This window comes from Neophocaena asiaeorientalis, unplaced genomic scaffold (genome assembly GCF_003031525.2).
Source record: "Neophocaena asiaeorientalis asiaeorientalis breed wild unplaced genomic scaffold, Neophocaena_asiaeorientalis_V1.1 scaffold218, whole genome shotgun sequence".
Taxonomy (NCBI): Eukaryota; Metazoa; Chordata; class Mammalia; order Artiodactyla; family Phocoenidae; genus Neophocaena; species Neophocaena asiaeorientalis.
Genome location: NW_020172818.1, coordinates 3,969,769 through 3,995,018, shown reverse-complemented (window position 1 = coordinate 3,995,018; position 25,250 = coordinate 3,969,769). Strand labels below are relative to the sequence as shown.

The window sequence follows — 25,250 nt, the reverse complement described above, 5'->3', positions numbered from 1 at the left end:
ATTGTGTTCATCTTTTCAAAGAACCAACTTATGGTTTCATTGATTCTCCCCGCCCCATCCCCAATTTTCTATCTCTTTTTTAGTTCTTTAAAGTGTAAAGTTATTGATTTGAGATTTTTTTTTTAATGTAGGCATCTACTGCTATAAATTTCCCTCTGAACACTGTTTTTGATGCACACCATAAGTTTTTGTTTGTTGCATTTTCATTTTTATTCATCTAATTCTTTTCTTTTTTTTTTTTTTTTTTTTTTTTTTTTTTTTTTTTGGCTGCTTTGGGTCTTTGTTATTGTGCTCAGGTTTTCTCTAGCTGCAGCGAGCGGGGGCTACTCTTCGTTGTGGTACACGGGCTTCTCATTGTGGTGGCTTCTCTTGTTGCAAGCTCGGGCTCTAGGCACGCATGCTTCAGTAGTTGTAGCTTGCAGGCTCAGTAGTTGTGGCTTGTGGGCTCTAGAGCGCAGGCTCAGTAGTTGTGGCGCACAGGCTTAGTTGCTCTGTGGCATGTGGGATCTTCGCAGACCAGGGTTCGAACCCATGTCCCCAGCATTGACAGGCGGATTCTTAACTATTGCACCACCAGGGAAGCCCCCATCTAATTATTTTCTAATTTCCATTTTGATGACTTCTTTGACCTTTGGTGTGTAAGAAGAGTGTATTGTTTAATTTACAGACTTGTGAATTTTACAGTTTTCGTCTCTTGTTGCTTTTCAGGTGTATTCCATTGTAGTTGGAGAAGATATTTCGTATAATGTCATTCTTTATGAATTTATTAAGACTTGTTTTGGGCCTAGTATAGCCTCTGTTCTTGAGAATGTTCCATGTGCACCTGAAGAATGTGTAGTCTGCTATTTTGGGGTGGAGTGTTCTATATGTTTGGTAGTTCTAGTTCGTTTATGGTAGTGTTCAAGTCCTCTATTTCCTTATTGGTCTGTCTAGTTGTTCTATCTATTACAGAAAGTGGAGTATTGAAGTCTTCAGTTATTATTATAGAGCTGTCTATTTCTCCCTGCAATTCTGTCAGCGTATGTTCATATATTTTGGGGCTCTGTTGTTTGTTGTGTATATGTTTATAATTATCTTTTTGATGAATTGACCTTTTTTAAATCAATATTTAATGTCTTTTGTATATTGTAACAGTTTTTTACTTCACATTTGGACTGCAGAATGGTGGAAATAAGTCCTTCCTTATCAGTATTTTCTTTTTTTTTCTTTTATCTTTATTGGAGTATAATTGTATCAGTATTTTCTTAAATTTTGAGTTATTAGCCAAGTGATAGACTAACTTCTCATTGGCAGTTGTCTAGTGCTGTGGGCTTGCTGACATTGCATAGATGGAAAACTGTTGCACATGAAAACTGTTTGACAGTAGATGAATGGTTTTTGTTTTTTTAAATAGTGCAGGTACATTAATCTTCTTTTGGCTAAACTAGATTCTGTGGCTTTGATTTTATTTTTGTCATAAACACTAAAACATCTTGACTTCCTTGACTGTCCTCTGGGCCATAAATAATAGTTTTTCACATGCTTTAAAGACTTGCAGTCCTGTCCCAATTAAAATTCCCATATTAGAAATTTTTAAAAAGACAGAGGGCATGCAGCCTTTGGAGTTGGAGACTTAAAGATTTGTGTTCTGGTAATGTCTGTGAATCTTCAATAAGGTATTTACTATCTCTGTCCTGTTTCCTTATCTTTAAAATGGGAATAATGATGCCTATTCAGTGGGATAATTCTTTAATTTAGTCAACAAATATTTGAGAGCTATTTATGTGCCAGTCATTATATGCTCTAGAGAGTACAATGCTGAGTGGAACAAAGTCTCTGCTCTCATGGTTGTTGTGAGCCCTAAATGAGTTTGTATGTGGAAAGCACATGCCAGTACCCTGGCACTTATTAATCTTATCAACCTCTACATTTTTCTTCTTATTTTTGAGTTTTGAAAAATTTCTGAAATAGTTCTTGTATCTGCTCATTCCTCTGTTTTTCCTCCTGTCCCCTCTAGTTTAGACTTGTCTTTCATTCCCAGATTATGGCCTGTCTAGATAATTTTCCTGAAATCTCATTCAAATCTTATCTCCCTACCCTTTCAAAAATCTTCAACCATATTTCTTTACCTAATTTTCGAGGTCTCCCTAATCTGATCACTGAGCAAACTTACTTTCCATCAATAATAATAATCACTGACATTTGTTGAGGATTTACTGTGTAGATAGCACTCCTTAGAGCTTTACATGTATTATTTCTTTGTGCTTTTTGATAAGTAGTTTTATTATCCCTTTTTTGTATATGGAAAAAGTGAGGCACAAAGAAATTAAGTAATATGCACAGGATCAGATCATGCAGCTAGGAAGTGTCAGAGGCTTGAATTTAATTCAGGTTCAATAACCAATATTTTTAATTACTACTCTTTTATATCTGTACCTGCATTTGAATACCACTACATCTTTTCCATTTTCTTCTCTAGGTTTGTTTTGGTTTCTCTTTCTAGGAATGCCTTTTTCTACTTGTACACTTTCTATTCACATTTTACCTATTATTCACACACATTGCCACACCCACCTTTGGAGCTTTCATTTATAGGCACCTCTGATGGCAGAGACCATTACTGAAGGTTTTCTGTATCTTAGCACCATGATAAGTGTTTAATACATATAGTTTTGATTTCTGGTTTCACAATATTATAAGATCTTTTGGTTTTTCTAAAGAGTTTAAAAGGAATTGAAGTTTTCATAGCTAGACTAATAATTTGTCACATAGCCTTAACCTAAAAGGAAAAAACAAAATCTTTTTATGTGCCTTTAAAATAATTCATAATAACAGGAATGATTTTGGATAGTTTATATACAAATACTTATTTTAGGCTACAATGTAAGGCTTAAAAAGGAAATACAAATAAAAATTTCTTTTAAATGAAAGTCATTTTTAATAGGTGTCTGAACTCAGGACAGGAGCTGCAGAAGGACTAGCCAAGCTGATGTTCTCTGGGCTTTTGGTCAGCAGCAGGATTCTTTCTCGTCTTGTCTTGTTATGGTACAATCCTGTGACTGAAGAGGATGTTCGACTTCGACATTGCCTAGGCGTGTTCTTCCCAATGTTTGCTTATGCAAGCAGGTATTTAGTCATATCGATAAATCAAAATCTAACTTGAAGTTAAATTCAGGCTCCCTATGAGTCATATCTATAGTATTTTGTTGTTAATGTTCTTTTTCTTCAGTGGTAAGTGAAGAACTTACTTAGATTCTATCTACCTGTATTATTTGGCTCTTTCCTAGATGAATATGTACTCTATCTTGGTGGGGTGCATTTAATATATAATGTTGTTGCTGCTTTTTAAAGAATCATGTTTTTTCTTTGCCAACATACCTCAAATTGTTTTTCAATAGGACTAACCAGGAATGTTTTGAAGAAGCCTTTCTTCCAACTCTACAAATACTGGCCAATGCCCCTGCATCTTCTCCTTTAGCTGAAATAGACATCACTAATGTTGCTGAGTTACTTGTAGATTTGACAAGACCAAGTGGATTAAATCCTCAGGCCAAGAATTCCCAAGATTATCAGGTAGGTGAGTATGTTAGCCTGTGGATGGTCTAGGGATGGTAACTAGCATGCTTTGGTAAAATAACCCCTCTCATAGATTCTTTGAAATAGTGAGAAGCTACATATAGATCTTGAGATTTCTAGTTTATATGGTAGCACATAACACAAAGCAAGAAAAAGAAAAAGATCTTTTGCAACTATGTGGGTGGACCTAGAGGGTATTATGCTTTGTGAAGTAAGTCAGAGAAAGACAAATACTCTGTTATCACTTATATGCAGACCCTAAGAAGTAAAACAAATGAATATAACAAAACAGACACACAGTTATAGAGAACAAACTAGTGGTTACTAGTAGGGAAGGGGAGGGGACAGAGATAGGGGATTAAGAGACATAAACTACTATGTATAAAATAAACTACAAGGATTACTGTACAGCACAGGGAAATGTAGCCATTATTTTATCATAACTTGAAATGGAGAATAATCTATAAAAATATTGAATCACTCTCTTGTGCACCTGAAACTAATATAATATTGTAGATCAACTATAATTTAAAAAAAAATCTTTTGGGAAATGGGGAGATAATCATATAAAAATAGAAGTAATCAGTGCTAACATTTTTGCTACTGAAGAGAAGTTACTGAAAATTCATCATCCTTACTACCCCCTCCCCACCTAGTTCTGGCTGTTAATCATTCTGAATAATGACCTGTTATGTAGGACTCATTGAGTCCTCAGTTGTTGGCTTACCTGCTCTGTTTCTGATACAAGGAAGGAGAATTCAAAGATTGAAACTCACCTCAAGCTTAGTTTTGTTTTTAATTCAAAGAAGATATAGTAAGTGCATACTCTCCTACAAATTACATGTAAGCTGGTTTTTAACCCTTTAATATCATTTGATCAAACATTCACCATATTGAAAATTAATGTGTTAATTATTTCAGATGCCAGCTGATTAAGTTGAAAATATTGGTCTTCTGTTTTGTTACTTAGTGACTGTATACTTCATTTGAGTTACTATGTTACATGTTATTGGAAAGAAGATTACAATGGATATTAAGGCAAAATATAGTAGGGGTCAGTGATATAGCTACTAAGTGCTTTAGCACTTTAGAAGATGGCGAGCTTCATGTGGTATGGGTGATGAGTACAGCATTACTAGTTTTAAATCTCACTGAGTAAAATTCACTTAGACCTTGTTGGGATTTGGGGAGTGGTTTGGATAGAGAGAAAGACTTTTAGTAAAGGTGATTAAATGTAGCTGGTAGTACAAGTCATGTTGGGGAACTGTGGAAAAAATCTGTCAGCTAAGGATCCTGAATAGGTCTGTTAGGGAAGAACATTAGGATAGGGAATTTGGAGCTGACTCTATTTGCAGGGCGTGTAATGAAAGGGTATAATGAAAGGGTTAATGGGATGACAGTTACTTATTAGGAAGATTAATTTGGTGGTCAGTTTCATTAGGTGAGGTGAATTGGTAAGAGGAATAGGGAGAGAATATTAATAAAGAGGGCAGTTAAAAGTTGATATAATTAGGAGATAAAAGCTTACAGAAAAAGAATAATATAAAGTAGTAGTAGAAAGTAGACAGAAAAAAGTAGTAGAAATTGACAGAAAAAAAATTACGGGTAGAAAAGCCTAGAAGAACGAACTTTGTGTGAGGCAAGGGAGATGGAGGAATCCAAGATAACTCTGAGGTCCTAAGTGTGGGTGACAGAAGACTTCAAAGAAGCTGTTGACATTAGGGCGTACTCTCATGATCAGCATCTTGGAGGAGTGAGGGAAATAGATTGGGCAGAGGAAGAAGTTGAACTGTCATGCCTTTTTTTTTTTTTTGTGGTACGCGGGCCTCTCACTGTTGTGGCCTCTCCCGTTGCGGAGCACAGGCTCCAGACGCGCAGGCTCGGTAGCCATGGCTCATGAATCTAGCCGCTCCGTGGCATGTGGGATCTTCCTGGACTGGGGCACGAACCCGTGTCCCCTGCATCAGCAGGCTGACTCTCAACCACTGCGCCACCAGGGAAGCCTTGTCATGCAGTCTTAAGGTCCCAGCTGATCTCACAGAAGTTCCAGAATTGGGATAGTTCTTTGCTTTGTCCAGAATTGAAACAAGGCTAGGCTGTTGTACCTGTACATCTACCAGTTATTGAATGTGGACTAACCCTTGCGGGGAAGGTGTGACCTTAGGCAGAGCCCATTGTCTTCAGCTTGGATCAGTTCTACACCTGGGAACTTTTAGCCTCCATAACTCGTGGTAGCCTGGAGAATGAATGGTCAGTAGTAAAGCAGATGGATCTGAGCCCTGTACCATAGCATCCACTCTGTAAGAAGGGGAGCTCACATGGGGAGGACTATGATAATTTTGTTTTAGACATTTTGGATTATGTCAAGATAATTTGTTGGAAATGATAGATGTGTCAGACTGTATTGTAATCATACCATTTCAATTGACAAGGATTTTTCTCTTGATTTTCCAGGCCTTGACAGTTCATGACAATCTGGCTATAAAAATTTGCAATGAGATCCTAACATGTCCATATTCACCAGAAATTCGGGTCTATACGAAAGCCTTGAGTTCTTTAGAACTCACTAGCAGTCTTGCTAAAGATCTTCTGGTTCTACTGAATGAGATTCTGGAGGTAAGTAGTTTCTAGTTACTCTTAATGTGTATAAATTTTTATCAAAGTAGAATTTACATGATTCTATTAATTTATGCATACATTAGTATGCTGTGACTTTGCTCATTTGAAGTAAATATTTCCTTCATAAATTTAATAGAATTTTTAGAATGTTGTATTATCAGTATATAGCGTTTTTGAAAGATTAGAAAATGCTGCATTAAAAACAGTTTTCTGTTACAGCAAGTAAAAGATAGAATGTGTGTGAGAGCTTTGGAGAAAATCAAGGTTCAGTTAGAAAAAGGAAATAAAGAACATGGTGACCAAGTTGTAGCGGCACAGGATGACAACACAACTACAACTGTTTTTCAAAGTGAAGATGGTAATGACATACTAACCTGAGTATTTTTAAGATTCTGTCCTTTTCATCTTTACTGAGATACATTGTTTTTCTCCTCTAACATATATGTGATTGTATGTCAGAAATGGAAGAAAAGTTTTTCTAATTAAATCCCCTTAGGAAAGTGTATTACTGAGAAGTGTTCACTCACCATATGACCATGCATACTATGTTCCTAAGAGTTTTGCTTGCTTATTTTCCAGTGTTCACATTTTTTTGGAACACTTATTTATGATAAATTTTCAATAGCTGCTATTGGGACTGGTTGTCATTGATTTGATCATTTAAAGTATTTCATGAGGCTACTTTTAGTTCATTAATAATTGTATTATTTCCTTTAATAGAAAACAACAAAGAAGTATATATAACTCCTGTCAAGGATGTAAAAGCAACCCGAATGAAATCCACTCAGCAAAAGACCAACAGAGGTAATATATGGATTGACTAGCTTTTTTAAAAAATAAATTTATTTATTTATTTATTTAGTTTTGGTTGCATTAGATTCTTCATTGCTGCACATGGGCTTTCTCCAGTTGCAGCGAGTGGGGGCTTCCCTTGTTGCGGAGCACGGGCTTGAGGCACGTGGGCTTCAGCAGTTGTGTGTGGGCTCAGTAGTTGCGGTGTGCAGGCTCTATAGAGTGCAGGCTCAGTAGTTGTGGCGCCCGGGCTTAGTTGCTCTGCGGCATGTGGGATCTTCCCGGACCAGGGATTGAACCCATGTTCCCTGCATTGGCAGGCGGATTCTTTTTTTTTTTATTTTTTTTTATTTTTGGCTACATTGGGTCTTCATTGCTGCGTGCAGGCTTTTCTCTAGTTGCGTCGAGCGGGGGCTACTTTTCGTTGCAGTGTGCGGGGTTCTCATTGTGGTGTCTTCTCATTGTGGAGCATGGGCTGTAGGCGTGAGAGCTTCAGTAGTTGTGGCTTGCAGGCTCTAGAGCGCAGGCTCAGTAGTTGTGGCACACGGGCTTAGTTGCTCCATGGCATGTGGGATATTCCTGGACCAGGGCTTGAACCCATGTCGCCCACATTGGTGGGCAGATTCTTAACCCCTGTGCCACCAGGGAAGTCACCTGGATTGACTAACCTTATAATAAAACTTTTCAGTTTTGTTATCCAGTGAAATACTTTGTTTCCTTAAATAGGTATAAAGATCATTCATTGTCTTCAGTATCCTTAACTTTCTTTTTGATTTATTTTAGCTGATATTAGGTTTTGCTTTGTGTCTAAAAGACATCAGTGTTGCTTCAAGTGCTTTTGATTGAAAGAAATATGATGCAAAAGATCATACTGCAAAGGACTTTTTGGGTTAAATTAAGATTTTTATTATCAAATGATGAACAGTGATTTTATATTTATATTATCAGTTGTTTGTGGTCTGTCCTTTATATGATTAAGCATTTTTGTCCCTTTTATCCTCCTAGTATTTTTCTAGGCTTCTGTTTTCCGTTTTATTTCATATTTTCCCAACATAATTTATTTTCAAAGGAATATCCAACAATAGGGGATTTGCTGGAATAAAGTAAATGTTGACTATTAGGGGATTACTTAGAAAAAAAATGTGAAATTCAAGGTCTTTTTAATCTTTTATTATTTTCTTATTACAAAAGCAATGCATGCTTATTACAGAAGAATCAGAAAACACATCCAAGCAAACTAATCAAAAGAATGCTAATAATTCCACCTATGAACCAACCATTATTTTAATCCTTGAAAAATATTTTTTTGAGGTCCTCTTCTGTGTAGACTTAATTTTTTCCTAAATGGAAAAAAGTAATATTGTTTTGTAGCCAATCAGTTATTTAAATGCTAATTGCTGGCTAATTGTTTCACATTAGTCCCGTATTGTTGGATGTTTTCTTGGGGATAACTGCATTAGAAGTTTACAAGCAAATATGTACAGTTGGAAGAAAACAGAAAGAAAAAGTCTCACTTGAATAAGTAGGGTATATAAATTTCAACCAAATGATCATACTGAATAATCTGCTTTTGATCTGATTGGTTTTAGTCATGTATAAGAACTACACCTCTTTTTTTTTAATAGCTCAAACTTCATTTATATATGCTGTTTTATTATCATAAATGAGCATCACAGGCCACTTCACTGCTTAACCTTGTGAATTTCTAGCTAGAATTTTTGTAACCCCCCAGCATATAAAGGGCTTTAATTTTTATACGGAAATGTTTTAGAACACACATTTGAATTGACCATGTATATGTTCGAATATTTTATAATAAACTATACCTTACTGATTAAAGTTCTATTTATATAGGATCTGTTTTATGGGCTTAATCTCTCTTTTTAACCTTAATTTTCATTAGGTTCTCCATATACCTTGTGCTATGAGGTACTTTATATAACATTTTTCACATGCTTCTTTCCCCCAAATAAATTTAACAAAATTTGCCACCTATAACTCAATTTCCATCTTTTCCCTTGCCTATTATAAGAGCTTACAAAAGAAATTAGTAAAATTTTGATCTTGCTGGGGTTCCTTTTCTCCATGGTGTTGATCATTTGTATCAAGGTGGCTGGGAACTAGGAGGAAAGGGTGTTGAAGAGGGAAAAATAAAGGATTTGGGTAGCCCAGAAAACAGGTTAAAAATGAGCAATTGATAATAGATTTTGATAATGATTTATATACTGTCTTTAAGGACGGAGAAAAGTGATAGCTTCAGCTAGAACGAACAGGAGACGTCAGACTGTTGAGGCTGAGGCTGACTCTGAAAGGTATGCCATGCACATGTAGAATATGTAAAGAGGTTTATCGTCATTTAAAAAAAATGTCTAGAAGTTAAAAAAAAAATTGTAGTTTGTTTATACTGTGATTATTTAACAAGATAATCCGTGAAAATTTACAGCTTTTTAGATTATGTATCTAAGAGCATTTGACTTCCTCTGGCTTGTGTGCTTTTCCTGTTCGTTGACATGGCTTTTAGTACTAGGTAGTTATCTTTATGTTCTTTCAAATTGTATTTCCATGTATTCCTCTAATTATAAGATCATGTATGTATGACTTCTCTGAACTTGAATTAGCAAACTATTTAGATTCAGATTTGGGTTTTCTACATTTATAATGATAGAATAATTCTGCCTATAATTTGGATGATATTAGTTATATAGTTTATTTTTGGTTTCTGCCAATAAGCCATTGTTGGAAGCTGTTTACAGCTGTCTTGCATTCATTCATTCATAGGTAAAATGTATATATTTTCAGTTTATAACTTTAGATCAAGTTTTAATTAAAGTATCTTTTGGGGAAACTTGCTGTTTACAGTGTTTTAGGAATGTATTGCCTAAATAAATAGAACTTATTTTTTCACTACTTGAGTTTCCAAAAAAACTCTTGGGCAGTTGTTATGGTTCCTGTTTAATTACAAGCTTCGTTGTAGAAGTTTGGGTTTTTGTTTTTTGCTTTTTTCTGTATAATAACCAGGTTCCATGTAGATATAAAAAAAAATTAGGTTTTCCATGGTTCACTTTGCTGGATAGCCAATCGGTGTTTTTTGGTTTTGAGATTTCAGTTTTAAGCTTAATGGAATCAGGATATCAATCACACACGGATAGAATGACAAAGTTTTATTTATAAATAAACTGGTTTTAAAGCTTGTATTTAAATTGGTGTATTTCAACATCTGTTTAGTGATCATGAAGTTCCAGAGCCAGAATCAGAAATGAAGATGAGACTACCAAGACGAGCAAAGACAGCAGCACTAGAAAAAAGTAAACTTAACCTTGCATAATTTCTCAGTGAAGATAAAAATTAGGAGAAGATATGATGGAGGTGGAGTCATTTGAAAAATGTCCTTTAAAATTATATTCATTTCTTTGCTTTAATAAAGTTACCCTTGTATGAAAATTAGAAGAAGTCTGATTCTTGTAGAACCTTCTGCTGTGTGATTTCACATTACTTTAGCCTGTATTGAAGCAGTGAGACAGCGTCCATCAGTGTGCTCCACAGACCATCTCCATCAGTCATGGATTTAATCAGAATCTAAGGTGGGCCCAGGAACCTGCTTTTTAACAGCCTTCCAGGTGATGCTTATGAGTTCTCACATTTAAAATCATGGCATTATAGACAACTTTTAAATGTAACTAGCTGGTAACTTGCATTTGAAAAGTTTGACTTAGATGTGGCAGATCCAACATAGATAAAAACATCTCAGAACACATTTTAAAAACGACATCTTAAGGGCAAATGAAGTACCACAAACTGGCTAGAGAGGAGCTTACTTCCAGGAAAGACTAGTATAATGAACCAAAGTCCCCAGCATCCAAGTTCAACAGTTATCATTTTGATAATTTTGTGATTCTTACACTTAAAAATATTTTGATAATGCTACATGCATGAGTAATTTTTTTCATAGAATGTTTGCATATGAGAGCCCAAGTTTGCTTATGTTGCGATGGTTCCTGGGTTAGGGAAATGTTCACATATACATATTAATGATGGAGTTCTCTATGTTTTTGGCATAACAAAATATTTATTGTGGGTAATAGAAAATACTAGTAGGAAAAGAATGTGACAGGAAGTCCACTATATACTAATGTGTGAATGAGCACTATTTCTTCACTGTAAATTTATTTTCTGAATTGGCACTGGCCTGACTTAAGAAACTTAAAACCGTGTCAAATCAGTCCTCTTTCCTTCTGTAACTCCCAACCAAACACCTTTTACTCCTCTAATAATCATCATCTCTATTATTCAGAATAGAAATACCCTAACATCGGATCTAATACATTGGTTTTAATAATAATTGTGCTTTTTTAGGTTTATTTACCAGAGGCCATTTAAGGTGATGTTCTAAGATGGAGCTAAAGTAAGAATGCTGTGCTTTTTTGAGCCAAATTGCTACATTACATATGTATATGTGCTTTATAAAACTTAGAAATATAAAAGGAGTCTGAAGGTTACAAAGAATGCTTATTAAGAAAAAGGAAAAGGCAGATATGGTGGTGATATGAAACAATGAAAAGTAGATGATTGTTTCTCATTCTGTTGGCTCTGTGTCTTTTCCTGTGCTTCAAATTCCTTACGTAAGCCTTTTTGTTAAATCCCTGTCTTTTTAAAAATAATTTGGGGGTTGGGGTAGGTTGGGAGAAATAAGGACTTAGAAGGTACACAAAATGTGCCATAAGTAAAAGTCTTTAGAAACACACTAAACTAAATCCCATTTAACCCATAGCCAGGCAATCCAAAGGGAAGGAGCCATGTTCTTACACACTTTACATGGACCACCATACCAAAGCTTTCCTTCTCAGCCATGGGAAAAATTAAGCATCAGACTTTGAGTATTCTTACTATTCAAGTTTTGGACACAATCACATAAGCCAATCACAAAAGCTATGCTTTTGTACTACTAAAGAGGTAAGGAATATTATCCTCATTTTAAGACATCCCTTTACACTTTAAAATAAATGGCTAAAATACAGTAAAATCAATGGATGTAAATCCATTTACCATTTTTCATTCAAAATGGATAACTTAAAAAAACCAAACAGTATTCTTATCTGCAAGAGGCACAGATTTGCTGAAGAGTCAACATGCAATTGTGCCATTGCTCTTAAAACCCAGACTTCATAGGTTTAAAAGTACAGAGAAATAACTGATCAGTTCAAATTCTCCTTATGAATGGAAACATGCTACTTGATGATAAACTATGATCGATTTTTCTATACATATATAACTTTGAAAGAGATATACTTCTAAGAGATACCTTTGCCTTTTACCAATTTGCTTCGAGGTAGTTGGTATCCACCTGTTATACAACTGTCCATGGGTCAGGTAATCACAAATCTTTACAATACTAGCCTTCTAAATCTCACAATGCATTATATATTAAGACATTGTGCACAGAAATAAAACTGGGGACAATTATATATTTAAACTTAGGGAGTAAAAAATTCACAAAATACCATTAAAAAGAGAAACTTCAAAAATCCATTTGTACTGCAAAATTCCACAATGGTCTGGTGTAAAACATGTAAAAAGACATACAAAGGATATAATCAAAATGATTAATGCTAATGATTTAATATACAGACAAATCACAAGACTAGAAATATTTCAAAATCAATCGATAAATGCTTATCAGCAGGAAGAACGTTGACGTACAAAATAAGGATAGTGCAAGAAGAACTGCAATCTATTTCTCTTCACTTTTGAGATTTTGGTTATGAACTGTACAGCTCGCTAGAGATGCTGCTGTCAAATTCAGATTCCATTCAATGGGACGATTAAGGCACATCTTAATGGGGCTCAAAGGGCAACTTGCTGTATTCCCATCAGACAAATTCACTTTCTCATCAGTTTTCACTTGTAGCATGCTGGAAAAAAAAAGTGTAAAGCACTTCAGTTTTTACTTTAATTTCAAAGAAACTCAACCTTGTAAAAGAAAATTCAGTAGTTTTATTGTTCAGACCTCTAAACAAGAGATGATTGATTGTTGGGTTGTTTTTAGCTCCTGTCTCCTTAATGAACTGAATTCAACACAGGTAATTGAGAGGTCACTCAGATACCACTGGACAAAATTAGCATATACAGATTTCATCAGTATGCATCAGAAAGGATATTCAACCTTTCTTTTAACTTTTCCTTTAACCTACCAGGATCACAGCCTCTGAGACAAGAAGGAATTAACCTTTGTTGAATGCCTACCATATTCTAGGCACATTCACATGCATAATCTCAAATTTCATAACCACCAAGCAAGGGTGGTATACTGTAAGCTCATAAGAAACGATAAAAGTGAGTCACAGAGTTCCAGTACAAATAAAGTCGAATCATGGGCTGGAACTGGAATACAGTCCTTGCTCTTTCCCTTATGCCTGTCTACTAGCTCTCTGATGAAAATCTTCTCTAAAATCACAGAAACTTGAGAGTCCAAAGGATAGCTAGCCACTCCACATGTGTAATATTAAAGTCAATTCACATCTTCCAGTGTGAATCCTTACGTTTAGAAATGATTTAATAGCTTGCTATACATTAGCTCATTTGACACGACTGATTAGTTCAGTTAGACTACATCATTCCTAAGCTTTCTTCAACAGCAGGTCAATGATCCTTCCCACTCGTAAAGAGGAGCTGAGTTGTGTAGTATTTTAGTGGCTTATTAGAGTTGGTAAATGGCAGCAGCATCCAGACTTCTCTCCTTACAACTTCAAACAACTGACTCACTTGCCATTCAATAAGCCAGAGATTTAACCTGTTAAACCATATTTTAACAGCCATTATATTTTCACTGAGTGAGTTGAGTTCTCCCCAAACAGTCCCAGTTCCACCGAATGACATGGTTTCAATTTTTATAAATAATGAAACAAAATGACAGCTTAAAAGATTATTCATCAAAAATAGTAAATCATCATTAAAAAAATATCCAAAACCTAGAGATATGATCAATAACAACAGTAGTGTTTTTCCTTCCTCCAAGGACTGCTGTATTTTCAAAACAAGAAAGTCTGATGTATGACTCTTTGAGAAACTCTAAAGCAAGCTATAAAAATACAATGATATTAGTTGAGGTAGCTTGGTAGGTAAGTGTATCAGGCATCAAACTCCACAATAAAACAATGGCATGGAGCAACAAATCATAGTCCTTTTTCTGTTTTCTGTTTGCTATTTGATTGACAAAGGTATATTCATCAGAGAATACTATTCAATGACTACACTATTGTTCTTTTCAATACTTTAAAGAAAGACTTTTAAAGTTACTTTTCTAGAGAGTGTACTCCAAATTTGGGAACACAAATGCCAGGGATGCACAAAACTATACACATGCATGGGAAGAAAATAGGCAAGAAAAAGAACTAAATGTTGTTAATACCAATATACAGATTGACATGTTTAATTCATAAATATATACCTACAAAAAAAAAAACTAGCTGGTGTTTGAAGTTTGGGCACTACTGATCTTGAAGTGCTAGAACCAGAGGCATTAGAACAGCAGAGCTAGAAGTGACCTTTCTAGTCCCCACTTCCCTGCTTTTTTTTTTTTAAGAGATGATAGGGAAACTAAGATATAGGAAAATAGAAAAATAAACTGCTATTGTTCAGAGTGTTCTAACCAGATGTATGAGGACTAATATAAGAATCTCGATCTCTAATTATAATCCAGTACTTACCAGAGCACTTTTCAATTCCATCTTCTCTACCAGTCAAATTATTTAACAGTTTTTGAATACCCATCAGAAAGCACTTTTGGATACAAAGATGAAGATATAGTCCACGCTTTCAAAAAATTTGCAGTCTACAGGAATTTTTAACAAATATACCTTTATATTTGGAAATTAAAATTTTGACTAGTTAGGTTTAATGTTAGAAATTTTTCATAGAATCATATACATTTGTACCAAGTGAAAGATTAATGTTCAACTTTTCTTAATGTATTTTTTAAACAGTGATTTTTTTCATGTTTTAAAAATAGGTAATAAATCTGCAAAATTAAAAATAGATAACTACAAAATGTTATACAATGAAGTCTCTCACTGCTCCTAGCCCCTCTTCCAGGAGCAACTACTGTTGCCAATTTCTTGTGTATTATTCCAGATAGTCTCTCTGCATTGATATATATGTATATATTGTCTGTTTCAAATATCTCCTTTCCCCCTACACAATTCTGAATACTGTTCTGTATCTTGCTTATATATTTTGGAGATTCTTCCATATTTGTACAATGAATATTTGATTCTTTTAATAGCTACACAGAACTCCATTCTACGGCTATGTCATAATTGACTTAGCCAGTCTTCAACTGACAAACTTTTGGGCTATTCCAATCTTTTGCTTAAAAGTATCAATGTATTGAATATTCTTATATGTGTCTCTTTACAAAGGATTTTTCTTTTTTTTTTTTTCCTGTAGTGGGCCTCTCACTGTTGTGGCCTCTCGCGTTGCGGAGCACAGGCTGCAGACGCGCAGGCTCAGCGGCCATGGCTCACGAGCCCAGCTGCTCCGCGGCATGTGGGATCTTCCCGGACCGGGGCACGAACCCGCGTCCCCTGCATCGACAGGCGGACTCTCAACCACTGCGCCACCAGGGAAGCCCTGTGTCTCTTTAAGTATATGTGCAAGTACATCTTCAGGACTGATGTCTAGGATTGGCATGGCTGGGTCAACGGGTGCTTTAAAAATTTTGATAGATATTACCGAAATTCCCTTCACAGACTGTGTACCTTTTTACACTCTGACCAATGATATATGAAAATGTCTTCCCTCAAACTCTTATAACAATGTATAATAAAATTTAGGGAAGCTTAAAAAACTGTATGCCCTTGCTTAATTTGCATTTCTCTTCTCAGTAAAGTTAAACTTATTTTCATATCTTGAAGCCATTTGTATTTCCTTTTCTGTATTGCCAGTTGAGACGATGACTTCTCTCGTATTGCCAGGCAGTTAAGAATTAATCCTGTGTTCTGTGTGATTAATCCACAGGGGTGGGATTAATGCAATCCCACCCCTCCCCACCCTGCCTAGTTTATTTGTTGTTTGTATCTGCTTACAGTGAGTTTGTCATGAATCCATTTTAAATTTTATATCATCAAATTTATCAGTCTTTTATTTCATGGCTTCTCTGTTTTACATCATGATTAAAAAGCTTAAGGAGCAGCATTTGAATCATCTGATAAAGTGGCTTTATATGTCCATATCCAGGATTCTAATGAAAGCCCAGCAACAGTGTATCCAGTGGTACTCTTGAGAGTAAAGAATTGGGGAAAAGAATGTAAGGACCCAGGTTCCAGTTCGGACAATATTAATAAGCAGCCTTATGACCTTGGACATGTGACCTTAGCCTCCTTCAGCCTCACTTTCCTCATCTGTAGAAAAACAAAAGTAAATGACATCTTCCCTGCTTACATGTTTCTGATGATCTAATTAGAGTCAGTTAACATGCTTTAATAAGCATATGGAGCTATAAACAAATGCAAACGCACATACTTTGGTGAAAGGGGGAAGAAGCTGGAGAGAGGTACTTATCCGAAGTAAGTCCCCTTCTAACTCTATCTCTACCATCCAGGAACCCAGATGGCAAGTGAGGCTGAATAAGGGCAAAGGGTGCCTGCAATGATTATGGCAGGCAGCTCAGCCTATTGTCAATACTTCAGTAATTTCACTCACCCTAAGACAAAGCCCCTCTCCACCATCTGAATGAAAGTTTACAGAATATGTGCATTTGGAAAGTATCAAAGATAAAACTCATTTGTGAGTTATGAAAATCCAAACAATCATTATCTGTGATTTAAAGTAATGATACTGATAATTCTAACAAAAATAATTTTTAATATATACAACTTATAATTTAAACTTGTTTTACTTATTACTGGAGATAAGTGATAGTTCATTTCTGTCATACAGACAATAAACTTAAAGTGAGCCACACTGCAGGAAACAAATTTTAGTGTGATCAAGACAGGTCCGAAAATAGCATTTGTAGAGCAGTTGCTATATGCCAGGTACTATGCTAAAAGCCTTTTTTACATTACCTGATTTAAGTTCTAACAATCATCCACTGAGCCTCAAAGAAGTAAAATGACTGACCCAAGGTCACACAACTAAGTGAGTCTTCAGGGCCTATGATCTATTTACACTATCCTGCACACTGACACTTGGTTTGTGATTCTGTCATGATTCTCCCTTCGTGTTAATATCCATTTATCTATTTCTTTAGAATACTTAACATACGCCACATGTCTGGCCTACGGCCATAACCTTATCCAGGAGACCTATATGTTTAGAGCATGACTTTTCTTTATGTTTAACTAAAGAGGGGGCTGCCAGTCATATCTTTTAATTTCTCAGTGTGAAAAAAGAAAAGAACGTTAGGGCAGAGACTGACATGAGAGCTACCATAAAACTATTCCTTAGGTTAAGGGTTTCAGGGAACACAAGTTTATCTTTTCAAAGAGAGAAAGAACTCAGTTGTATGCATGGATAAACAGTTCTGATATAGGATTTGGAATGTGAATAGTTGCTATAATGTCGCTGAAACCATCAAATTTGAACTTACTTAATGCCAGTGGGTGACTGGTTTATTTTCCTTTGGAAATAATTAACTGAATTAATTACTGTTAATTCAGTAAAAAGTTTACTGAATAGTTGTAACTCAGCACTGTCTTTGACCCTGATCTCTCTACAAATCTGTCCAAATATCATGATATGGTTGTCAGTTTGCAAAACTAGAGCAGAGAACCTTCCTGAAGTAGACAAGTGTATTGCCATGTTTTGGATGTAATAAGAAGTTATAAAAATGAAGTCATTGGTCTACTGGACCCTAAATGTGATGGTTCTTAGGTTCTAGGAGGCCAGTATAGACGACCATGCCACAGAGCAAAATGTTTCCCTTCTATACGGAGCTGGCATGTGTTCATCAGCCAGGTCCGCTGCTAAGTTAAATCCTTAACCAGCACCTACCTAATATGTTAGGAATATAAAAGACTGTGATGGTATCTGTCTTCAAGGGTTTTGCAGCTTGGTAAGGAGACAGTGGGGAAAAAGTATTCATAAGTTACCAGAATTAAAAGCAGTAAAAAAAGGAGTAGCTAAGGGCAAAGGGATTACAGAGAAGGGAAAGATGAATCCCAGAAGTGGGGAGATGAGGGGGAAAAAAACATTTGAAATAGATCTTTAGGGATGAGGATTTTAGGAAAGTGGGACAGAGGGAGACTTTAGAGCCTGAGTTCTGATCCTGAAGCAAATCACTCACCCGCTGAGTGTACACTCCTTAGCCTCTAAGCTTCAATTTAACTGGATAGTGAAGATAGAATACCACATCTTAAGGGTAATGTGATTATTAAATGAGTTGATGTAAACAAAGCACCTGGCATAGAGAATGCATGTAATATGCCCAGCTGGACACATAGTAAGGAGTCAATAAATGTTAGTACTAATAACAAAAATCAAAATAAAAAATTACATGTGTGGGAATAAAGTATGGCAGATATGTGTATGATTTGTTTCTACAATGTTCACCATACTAGTTTGTTCCTATAATTTGTATAGTCAGATAATGATACGACAGTTTAATTTTGAATCTCTGGGCTTAAAGGGGATCAAATGTAAAAAAGCCATACAATGTAGCCAGGTAAACATGGTCCACTAGTGAACCATGAGGTCTAACATGACCAAATAGATCCTTTCTCTTGTTGGCAAACTCTCTAAGAGTTAGGTTGTACAGGTCTTTTGGTTTTTTTAAAAGACTTAATTTATCTCAAGAGTAAAATTTCCCTTTGGTAAGATACTGATGAATTTAAAGGCTTTGATAGATTGTTAAGGGGCAGATTTTAAGTCAGCCATTTTTTCTGCCTTGCTTTTGATTATTTGATGTGGTTACTGGAGGAGCAGAAGAACCTGGTGGTTAAGAGCAAGACTTGGAAATCTGAGAGTCTCGGATTAGAGTCCTAGATTTGCAATTTTACTGCAACCAATTTTAGGAAAATTACTTTTTCAATAAAAGATTAGCACGTATACAGATTGCCAACAAACACATGAAAGGATGCTCAACATCACTAATCATTAGAGAAATGCAAATCAAAACTACAATGAGGTATCACTTCACACCAGTCAGAATGGCCATCATCAAAAAATCTACAAACAATAAATGCTGGAGAGGGTGTGGAGAAAAGGGAACCCTCCTACACTGTTGGTGGGAATGTAAACTGATACAGCCACTATGGAGAACAGTATGGAGGTTCCTTAAAAAACTAAAAACAGAACTACCATATGACCCAGCAATCCCACTACTGGGCATATACCCTGAGAAAACCATAATTCAAAAAGGGTCATGTACCACAATGTTCATTGCAGCACTATTTACAATAGCCAGGACATGGAAGCAACCTAAGTGTCCATCGACAGATGAATGGATAAAGAAGATGTGGCACATATATACAATGGAATATTACTCAGCCATAAAAAGAAACGAAATTGAGTTATTTCTAGTGAGGTGGATGGACCTAGAGTCCGTCATATAGAGTGAAGTAAGCCAGAAAGAGAAAAAGAAATATTGTATGCTATCTCGTATATATGGAATCTAAAAAAAAAAAGAACCACCTAGGGGCAAGACAGGTATAAAGATGCAGATGTAGAGAATGGCCTTGAGGACACAGGGAGGGGGAAGGGTAAAGCTGGGACAAAGCGAGAGAGTGGCATGGACATATATACACTACCAAACGTAAAATAGCTAGTAGGAAGCAGCAGCATAGCACAGGGAGATCAGCTCAGTGCTTTGTGACCACCTAGAGGGGTGAGATAGGGTGGGTGGGAGGGAGACGCAAGAGGGAGAAGATATGGGGACATATGTATATGTATAGCTGATTCACTTTGTTAAAAAGAAGAAACTTAACACACCATTGTAAAGCAATTATACTCCAATAAAGATGTTTAAAAAAAAAAGAAAGATTAACACATGGTGCATAGTATGTGCTTAATTAGTAAGTGCTACCATGATTATTAGAGAGCAAACCATGGTAATCAAGAATTCAAAAGAAAACATTTAGAACTGAATCATTTCTACTGAGAAATGAGATAATCTACCTGAATTTTTAGTTGAATGGAATGAAGGAGATTGCAGTCAGATCAAAGGTACAAAACAAATTCTCCCCAGGAATCAATGAACAGTTTGCACTGCTATGTGACTTAGAAATGATTCTTGGCCTTGTAGGGATCCCGGAATTTCTTAGTGAACTTGTATATTAAATTAGTACAACACAACTGTGCCTAAAGCAGTACTGTATTCAAATATTCAGTAACTACATGTGATTCACATACCTTTATAAAAACAAAATAGAAAACTTCAGTACTAAATTAATAGGAAAGTAAAAGCAATTAGCAAGTTGTTTATCTAAAATAATGCCAACTAACTGTAAACGATCGCAGAACCTGGCACGACTTAAAACAAATGTTTTTGAACCCTGTTCCCATAGGCCTTCTCAGGAACTTATCAATGATCATCACCAATGATTCCGACCCTCTTTTTTTTTTTTTTTTAAATATACCATCCGTGGCAGATTAATTCCATTAATAGCCTCAGTTCCTCACGCATCACTATATGCACTCTCTCTGCCCTGTCATTTTACCATGTCCTCTCATTCTGCCTCACCTATGTGATTTGCTCTAGCTAATAGGATATTAGCAAATATGATGCAAGCTGAAGTGGGGAAATTGGGCATTTATGCTCACTTTTACACCTCTGCTTTTGCCCTGAGAACATGCCTGGGCTGGTTTACTGGATGGCTATGAGAGACTCAGGGGGAAGCTGCTGTGGAGCAGGGCGAAGCTATCCACTTGACAGCCAGCTAACCCCAAAACACTCGACGGAGCCCAGCCAATGTCCAAAGAACCTCCAGGCTTATTTGTAAATGACTGATTCATGAGTGAAATAGATGCTTATTTACCTTAAGCTAATGAGTTTTGGGGTGCTGTGTAATGTGGCCTTGCTGTGGCAACAGATAAATAATAGACCATCTCTTCTCAACTGGATCCTCACCATGACGTTTAAACAAGCGCGAGGTCTCTCATTCCTTAGGAAACAAGGCTTCACTCAATCTTTTACCTTCCTGAGGTTAATATTTTTAGAGTTAGATTACTTTAATGAGTTGTCCTATACTTGCTACCACCATTTTCGATACCTCTCATTCTTTAACCTACTCCAATCTAGCTTCCAGGCCTTTTACTCCATGAGGGCAGCACTAAAGTCACCAATGAAATGATAAGTCTAATGAACGATCTTTAGTTTTCAACTTTTTTGCCTTCCTAACAACATTCAACACTGTTGCCCATTTCTTCTGCTATGGACTGGATTGTGTCGGGCCCCTCTCTCCCCCATGCCCCTCCCGTCTCCCTGCCTCAGATTTATACATTAAGAGATATAGGGCTTTTAGGAAGTAATTGAGGTGAAATGAGGTCACAGGGCAGGGCCATAATCCAATAGGATTGATGTCCCTATAAGAAGGAGATACCAGAGAACAGGAAAATGGCCTGCAAGCCAGGAAGAGAGCTCTCACCGGCAACAGAACCCTCCAGATCTTGGACTTCCCAGCCTCCAGAACTGTGAGGCAGTAAATTTCTGTTGTTTAAGTCACGCAGTCCATGTTATTTTGTTACGGCAGCCTGAGCAGAGTAAGATACCCTCTTTCTTGAGACTCACTTTTTTTTGTCTTTTGAGACAAAAAACAATACTGGCTTTCCTCTGCCTCTTCCTGTCACTGCAAGGCATCCCACTCTACCTGCAGAATACATATTGGCATTTCTCAAGGTTGAGTCCCAGGCTTTCTTTTCTTCTTCTCCTATACTCTCCCTTAGCTCTCATCCATACTCAGTTTCAGTCATGAATGATATCCTAGATATCTCAATTTTCCTGAGTACTCAACCTAAAGCAGCTCTCCCTAAAAACTCCTTATGTCATTTAATTTCATTAACACAGAATTTACCAGTGCCTTCTGTTTTCTATTTTATTTTTCCCCTCTCCCCCCAAAATACAAGCTTGATGACAGTAGAAATCCCTGCTGGTCTTGTTCAGTATATTATTTTCAGCACCCAGCATATAGAAACTGGATAAATATTTGTTAAAAAAATAAATCTGGGATATTTGTTTCTGGCCATGATGAAGTAACAAAATGAATTTGCCCTCTCACTTTAAACAACTTAAAAAACCCCCACAAAATATATGAAATAATGTTTTTAAGATAATGGATGACAGGAAGTACAGGATGACAATGATTCCTGAAAAAAGGGAAGCAAAAGGTGGTAAGTCCTAAACTTTTCTCTGGCTTACTGCTTGGAGAGTTTCCAGGCTGCAATATAGGGGGAACCCAAATAGAGCTTGGAAATCTTCCTGAGAAAGGAAGACAGAGTTTGGAGGTGAAGGAGTCCCAGGTGACTAGAACGTGTGGAACAGAATACAGGAGAGAGAGCTGCAGACAGAGCTCGTTCCAGAGCTCCTCGCAAGGCTGTCGATAAATACTGATCAGTACATGAATGCTTCCCAAGGCTGTGAAAAAGACCACTGGAAAGGACCAGCTGGAAAATACCTAGAGGCCATACAGGACTGGATATGATTGGTGTTCCCACCAAAAAGAATGGAAAGACCTCCTAGCCCCTGGGGCATTAAGTAGAGTCCTCAGACAGGTGTTGGTACTACCTGACTAGTGGGGTAAAATTAGCCACTGAGAGGACGTGAACATGGTTTTTGAGAACCTGCATGGTCTATCCTTCACTTGCTCCTCAATCTTCACCACACCTGACATCATGCTCCTCCTTTCCGTCTTGACTCAAGACACACCAGTCATGTCTTATCCCTCTTACCCGCCAGGAATACCATGCCTCATACTTTTTTCACATTCAGTTCTTCCTGGAAGATCACTGCTCCCCTCCCCATTCTCTGCCACTTGGCCTAGTTGGTTCCTACTCAGTCTTCCTACTCACTCTCACTCAGCTCAATGGTCATTTCCTCAGAGAAGTCTTCCTTCACTTCCCTGACTTGATAAGATCTCCCTATAAGGAATTCTCATAGTACCGCCTACGAATTAAGAAGTTGTAAGATTTGTGTAACTGTTTTCTCAATGTCTGCCTCTCCAAACAAACTTGACCGTGAATGGAGTGACATCTGGTTTTGTCCCCCCATCATATTCCATATGTCTAGCATACTGCCTGGCACACAGGAGACAAACCTTTTTGAAAGAATTAATGGGGTCTATAGATACTGGCTTCTAAAATCTAGCCTTCTGTACGTTTATATAACACAGAGGCAAAGAAGCAAACAAATGAATTTTCCAGGTTGCCTAGAACTGGAATTGAGGGGGAGAAAAAAGAAGCCAAGGTCTTGCTTAAAATTAAACAAAAACAAGGAAGAAAAAAACCTGGCAGGATGAAATCATTCACACACCTACTCTGCCTTCTATTTTTCTGTAATTAAACAAAAGGTGAATTCAGTAGGCTTTATTAATTATGATAATCACAGGATACTCAGCTCCACCACAAAGAAAACTATTTACTGCCCAGGAAAAATGAGGAGAAAAACATGGTAGCCATGAAAGCTGAATTAAAAATTTTGAATTACTAAGTGAAGAAATAGAGAAGGGAAAAAAAGGGGTAGAAAAGGGGAGAAGAGAACACTTGAGGAAGGAACTTAAGGTGTGAAGCACTGAAATCAATCTCTTTCTAACAGGTGGTAGCAGCTGATTAAGGAAGAGATGGGTGACCCTTGAACTTACCTCAGATAGACAAAGCAGGTCTGGAGGCTGCTGGGAGAGAATAAAGGTTTACAAAACAGAATAAAACTGGCATTGACGCTCCCCAGCACCACTCTGCTGGATAAAGACAGGTCTTGTTCCATAGAGAAAAACAAAATAACACAACTACACGTCAGAAATGTATGGTGTGTGAGGTGGGAGTGGACAACAGGGAGTGAGTATGGATGGGTGTTGGGAATTAACTGGATATAATAATCTTAATTTACTAAAAAAAATACAATAATTTTTTTTTCTAGTCACACCTTATTAAAATTCTACTGATATTACCAGGGGTCAGCAAACTTTTTCTGCAAAGGGCCAGATAATTAATATTTTAGGCTTTGTGGGCTTTATAATCGCTGTTGCAACTACTCGATTCAGCTTCTGTGGCATAAAAACAGCAATAGACAAACACATAAGTGAATGAGCATGGCGATGTTCCAATAAAACTGCTTACAGACGCCCCAAGTTAGAAAGTTAATTTTGTTTGAAAATAGTGCTGTACTCCATATCCATTAATAGGGAGAATCAAACAAATTATCTATCTTCAGCTTATACTAATTATGTTGCCAAAGTGAAAAAACAACTTGAAATATTTTTTGATAAGTTCGCCATGCTCATTCACTTATGTGTTTGTCTATTGCTGTTTTTATGCCACAGAAGCTGAATCGAGTAGTTGCAACAGAGATTATAAAGCCCACAAAGCCTAAAGTATTAATTATGTGTCTTCTTTCAATGGTGAATCTTAGTAAAGCACTTACAATTTAATTTTGATTACTCTAACAATTTACGTACAACAAGAACAAATCTAGTACCTAGATTAACTTACATTTTTACAGTCATTGCTTTCTTTCTGGGAACATCACAGTAAGTACAGAGAAAGCCTAGCAGGAAACTATGCAGAGCAGTGCTTCCTAATTATGTTGCCCAAACTGTGTTCTGTGGGATATAAAATTTGGAGAATGCAGTTTAACATGCTAATGGGGCACTGCGACTCAATAAGCGCAGCGAAGAGAAGGGAGCATTTCCCAACGTTATTAGACCACAGAACGCTCTGCACACAGAACATCTTGGTGGACGAGCATTTCCTGGAATACACCTTTGGAATGCTTGCGTAGCAAACCAGATTAAGGTGACCAAATCATCCGGAAACGTTTTTCTATGAGAATGAAATTCAGAAAATCATCTACTCTATGCTTCACAGTTTTTCCATTAGAAGATAATTATGATGCTGAGTAACAGCGCATGAAGTAACTCTAATTCTAAATTTTATTTTTAAATGCTAAAGGCTACTCTGTGCCGAGGGTTGCCTCAACCATACAAATTTAAAAGAATATCTTGAGTTAGGATTAAAAAAAAATATGGTAAAATGTTCATTAGCAGGACCAGAGAAGTATGCACGGTTAGTATCAGTTTTAGGTAGTTAAAGGAGTAATCACCCATCAGTTATATATACCTGAGTGAAAACCAGAATTCTGA

At 36.6% G+C, this 25,250-nt stretch overlaps 2 protein-coding genes across 5 annotated transcripts in view; one reads left to right on the top strand and one right to left on the bottom strand.

The window, feature by feature from the left end:
• The window catches only part of NCAPG (non-SMC condensin I complex subunit G), a 41,223-nt gene extending 30,816 nt beyond the window's left edge, over positions 1 to 10,407 (top strand). For both annotated transcript variants that reach the window (XM_024741766.1, XM_024741767.1), the window contains exons 15-21: positions 2,924 to 3,105; positions 3,378 to 3,552; positions 6,010 to 6,171; positions 6,394 to 6,532; positions 6,895 to 6,978; positions 9,203 to 9,278; positions 10,192 to 10,407. In XM_024741766.1, coding sequence (XP_024597534.1) covers positions 2,924 to 3,105; positions 3,378 to 3,552; positions 6,010 to 6,171; positions 6,394 to 6,532; positions 6,895 to 6,978; positions 9,203 to 9,278; positions 10,192 to 10,291 — 918 coding nt within the window. In that variant the 3' untranslated portion in view covers positions 10,292 to 10,407. The remainder of the gene's footprint in view (positions 1 to 2,923; positions 3,106 to 3,377; positions 3,553 to 6,009; positions 6,172 to 6,393; positions 6,533 to 6,894; positions 6,979 to 9,202; positions 9,279 to 10,191) is intronic.
• The window catches only part of LCORL (ligand dependent nuclear receptor corepressor like), a 160,133-nt gene continuing 143,004 nt past the window's right edge, over positions 8,122 to 25,250 (bottom strand). The window contains exon 7 of one of the 3 annotated variants that reach the window (XM_024741765.1): positions 8,122 to 12,875. In XM_024741765.1, the coding sequence (XP_024597533.1) occupies positions 12,695 to 12,875 (181 nt within the window). In that variant the 3' untranslated portion in view covers positions 8,122 to 12,694. The remainder of the gene's footprint in view (positions 12,876 to 25,250) is intronic. The other 2 variants (XM_024741763.1, XM_024741762.1) reach the window with 2 other exon arrangements.